General features: G+C 40.7%; 3 protein-coding genes across 3 annotated transcripts; all 3 read right to left on the bottom strand.

The window, feature by feature from the left end:
* Window positions 1-74: 74 nt before the first annotated feature.
* TM35_000035090 (kinesin) lies at window positions 75-2735 on the bottom strand (the record flags this gene model as incomplete). Its single annotated transcript, XM_029022276.1, has 1 exon — window positions 75-2735. The coding sequence occupies one exon, from the start codon at window positions 2733-2735 to the stop codon at window positions 75-77; it is 2661 nt and encodes an 886-aa protein (XP_028886822.1).
* A 441-nt stretch (window positions 2736-3176) lies between these two features.
* Window positions 3177-3806, bottom strand: TM35_000035080 (putative synaptobrevin-type transport protein; the record flags this gene model as incomplete). Its single annotated transcript, XM_029022275.1, has 1 exon — window positions 3177-3806. One exon carries the CDS (start codon window positions 3804-3806, stop codon window positions 3177-3179), a length of 630 nt encoding a protein of 209 aa, XP_028886821.1.
* A 300-nt stretch (window positions 3807-4106) lies between these two features.
* On the bottom strand, window positions 4107-4562 carry TM35_000035070 (uncharacterized protein; the record flags this gene model as incomplete). Its single annotated transcript, XM_029022274.1, has 1 exon — window positions 4107-4562. One exon carries the CDS (start codon window positions 4560-4562, stop codon window positions 4107-4109), a length of 456 nt encoding a protein of 151 aa, XP_028886820.1.
* Window positions 4563-4599: the final 37 nt, after the last annotated feature.

Genomic DNA, 4599 nt, shown 5'->3' with positions numbered 1-4599 from the left:
ACACAACACGAACTCCTCTTATTTACGTTTTCATGTCAAATTCACTGGTTTTTTTTTTTTTTTTGAACACGTTTCTATAGTACCGTACAAGTGTGACAACCCTGTGTCACCGGTGCACGCTTTCTATGATTATTTTTTTTTTTCTTTTTGCTCTTGTCTACCTCTAACGGAGCCTCAACAGAAACAGGAGGAATCTCACCGTACAAAGAGCCTGGATTATTGTTATTGTTATTGATATTGTTATTCTGGTTGGATTCAAAGACTTTCGAGGGAGGAAACTGGGGACTTGTCACTCTATTCGCACTAGAAAATACCAGCTGCTGGTTCAACAATGATGCAGCACCAGCATTAACATCTAGGCACACATCCGTTAGAGAAGCAGATCTCTCATCTAAAGTACCATTTTGGGAAACAATACTCTCAGTTGTACTATTATCGCAATATACTTCAATATTCCGATACGGGGGGCTTTTGCAAGTTGATGGTAGTTGAATCTGTGCTTCTTCTTTTTGTTCTTTTTCTTCTTCCTCTTCCACTTCCTTCTCGTATGAAGCTAATGACCTGTTTATCTCGACATCAAATAATGATGATGATGACGATGATGATGATGACGACGATGAAGATGAAGATGGTGATATCATAAATGTCCGAATATGACACCTTGTAGAACTTTGTTTACAATGTCTGGGAACTTCTTCCACTGAAGTTACTGATGTCGGTTCTTGAAATGGTGAACATAATTGTGATTGATGTTGTGCCTGTCGCTCTATCTCTTTTGCAAGTGCCGCAGTTGGTGAGCTAGGTGTATTTTCAGAAGAGGCAAGATTTTTAACATAGTCTTGACAAGAGTAAGAACCTTCTCGCAGTACAGCAGTATTTAAGTCGCTTAGAGAGTGAAATAACTCGGCACCTTTCACAATAGGAGGGGACATCATTGGTGATCCCAGTGTAGCAGTCTCCAGTACACTATCTTGTTCACCTTGAAGCGTTATAAGGTGCCGCAGTATGTTCTCTTTTAACTCATCAGATGCATCAAATGGAGTACAAAGCACTATCGCTACAGGTACAAGCGGTTCAAGGGTTAAGAGACCCCTGCAGCAACTAAATGCATCACATGTTGCACCCATTTCCTCCACCAGATAACTACCAATTTCAAAAAAAGCTAATACAAAAACTTTGTTGTGATCATCATATTCATGTGCCTCCCATGAGTCAGTATTTTTGCAGTTAAGTCGGTGAAGTCCTACACATGCGGGAATACCGGCATCAAGCATTGATAACCCCATTGCAATATCACCAACATCTAGAAAAGCTAAAGTCTCTACGGCCTCATTAACATTACGCGGTGCTAGGCAAGCCATGACAGAAACATAACCTACCACTTGTACCTCTGGAGGCAGATAAGAGTCAAAATAATCATCAAACCCAACAGAAAGTTCTGGAAGTTCACCAAGAATTCGACTGAGAAGCCAACCAGCCACACGTTTTGTATCTTTAGACCGTAAAAGACGTTGACGGCTTTCTGCAGCAAAAGTATCAGTTTTAGCAACGTCTCCACGTGATGAAGAGTCTTGAGCTGAAATTAAATAACCCAAACGTGGACTGTTATCAATTCCTTCTCTCTGTGTCTCACCAAGTTCAGTGGTGAAATTATTCTGACGATGTTGCTGCTCTTGTTTTTGTCCTTCCACAATTTTACGTAATAACATTAACTCAGCTAGTAAATCTTGACGTTCTCCTGATTTCAATAAACTCATATCTTGGCTTGGGTTTCGTGGTGCAACTTTAGTTTTAATGTGTTTGAGACGTTGTGTATACCGCATTGTGCTCATCGTTTCCTGAAAATATTCAGAGTCTGGATGAATACAAGCGAGAAATACAGTCATAGAGGCTCCAGAAAGATAACGTTGTAGTAGAACAGTCAAGGTTGTATCCCGAAAATTAACATAAGAGGTAGTGCCATCTGCCTTCATTCGCGTAGTACTAAGAGCTTCTAATACCGTACTAAGACGAGAAAGTGATTTATTAATAGCAATACTTTCTCTATTTAACTGAGGAGAATAAGTTGTTTGCCTCTCACTTCCTGCCAAGTCAACTAGACAAAGGCGTAGACCTCGACTTTTGATGGTGAAAATAGCATGACTACGACTGCTACGTGGATTTCGCTCTGTGGGAGATACTCTTCTTGTCTGCATTCCAAACCGTGAGACGGCTTCCCACTCCTCCATAGAAGAAAGCAAACATGTTGTTAAATCTTCTACTACTATTACTGTTCCATCAGGACTTGAACGACGGCGGATTAAACGCCTTTCACCTTGTGCCAACAGATCATGCACAGATTCACCATATACTTCTAACATGGCAACTTCAGCTACACCATAAGTGTCTAGAACTGCTTTTGCTGAAAAGGACAAGAGTCCTGGCTCTTTGTTTGAACCAGCAATTGTATGAGTCTTACCGCTACTTGTGTGTCCATAGGCCAAAAAACAAGATGTATCGGGATGCTCTACAGAGGAAATAACACGTTCCATAACAAGATTACGAAACAGCTCTTCGTTGGTACAATCTTCTGTTACAACTTGATCCACACGGAAACTACGGGGAACACTGTTCGCGTGTGTTTCAGAAAGATCTGATATCACTACATTCTTTTCACGCTCACCTACAATGCTGACACACGATTGGCCACTTTTACCAGGTCGGACACGCACAGCCACTTGGATTCTTCGACCCATAAGATCAAAATAACAAACTCAGTCTCTAAGTACTCCAGGAGGAAAAAAAAAAAGAAACAAAGGCGCATAAATCAAATTCAAAAGAGAGAAAAAAAAAAAACAAGACAATTATCAAGGAGGAAAAAAAAACAAGATAAAAGAGATCATAACTCCTCTTACAATGCGCCACTAGAGCTTACTTTGCGGATATGAGAAATTTTCACACCACATACACACACACGCGCACACAAGTAAAGAAACAGATATATATATATATATATATATATATATATATATAGAGAGAGAGAGAGAGAGAGAGACAGACACAATGCAATGTTTTCAGATGCCAAATCGGCCGACAACATCGCGCCGACACTCAAAGGTTAATTTGCCACTAGAATTCGCTTATGCGATACAGCGGCCCCGTGACTTCTATACGCACAACATTTGGGCTTGAGTTCTTTACTTCATAGTAATCAGGTAGAATATGCCAAGCAACACAAGTATCGTTACACCAATGAGAGGAGCAACAAGAAGCACACACCGCATTGAGTCAGATTTCCCATCAACTATTCCCCTTGAGGATGTTGATCCTCCCATCTTGGATTCAGCGCCGGTCATCACTTCTTCAAAGGTACGCCGCACAGGGGGCTGTCGTCCCACGGAGAGCATATTCACACTACGTGAAGAGTTGGAGGTTGAAAATACCTTTTTGATACGTTGAAGATACAAGTCAAATTTAATAAAGCAGTACGGTCGCGTGGCCGCCTCCACTTGGGGTCCGTACTGTTGTAGAAACTCTCGTGCCACGTCTTCCAAGAACGCAAAGGCCACTCCAGCCGGGGTGGCGGTGTCACACATAGTAAGGAAAGAAACACCAGACTCAGAGAGAACGTGATATACATAGTTTTTCCATACAATCGTAAGAAGTGCTGGTAGTTGAACCGAAGGATTACTGTACTCTATAGCTAATTTCCGCAATAGTGTCTTTGCCACTACTTTGCATTGCTCTAGTTCTGCGCTACAAGTATCGGTGTCAGCCGCCAACGCCAACGCATCTCTCTGCCGAACAATAAGAGTAAAATGAAGCATAAATATGTCGCGCCCGCTACCTCAAACTCTCCTCTGTTAAATCAAAATCGCTTTATTTGGGTTAATAATTTATTTCACGTCAAGAATTTTTTTTTTTAATTAATGAAAAAAAAAAAAAAAACAGAAAAAAAATTATACTTATCATCGTATTCAGAGAAAATAATTAAATTCAGAAAACAGCAGATAAAAAGAACAGAACATAGAAAGAAAATAATTAACGTAAAACAGCAAGACTTAATAAAACTGGGACTTGTCAGGGAAAACTCATTAATCATCAATAGATACCTATCGTCAAGACATCTAGGGAATAAAAGTAAATTGTCGTCTCATCGTCTTTTGCCGGCAAACTGGACAGTAAGACATACCTTCAGAACATATCCAACAGACACATAGGTGACGACAGGGTTCAAACAAGGTATCTCGTTTGAAACTCATGCAAACCACACACTCTTCCCCTTCATGACGTGCAGGAGACGGAATATACGTCGATGGTGGTGACTCACTACTAATAGATGATGTTGACGCTCGTCTGACTAGTAGTAAGCAGCCATAAATACCCATTACTGTCAGCACTGAATATGCGGCCAAGCGTGAAGAGTCCCTATTATCACCTGTCTGCAAAACTCGGTTCAATTCCTCCCGCTGGCTAATAATTGTGGCCTCCAAAGCACCAATAATCTCTTGCTGTCTGGCCTGTTTCTTAGAAAGGGCCCATAGCGCAACACCAAAGGGAACAAGCAAAATAGTTTCCAACATTCGGGCTCTATAAATTCATATATATATATATATATAT

The sequence above is a fragment of the Trypanosoma theileri genome (assembly GCF_002087225.1).
Source record: "Trypanosoma theileri isolate Edinburgh chromosome Unknown TM35_Tth_3_V1, whole genome shotgun sequence".
Classification (NCBI taxonomy): Eukaryota; Euglenozoa; class Kinetoplastea; order Trypanosomatida; family Trypanosomatidae; genus Trypanosoma; species Trypanosoma theileri.
The sequence above is the reverse complement of the archived record's forward strand: the minus strand, read 5'-3'. Positions and strand labels throughout refer to the sequence as shown.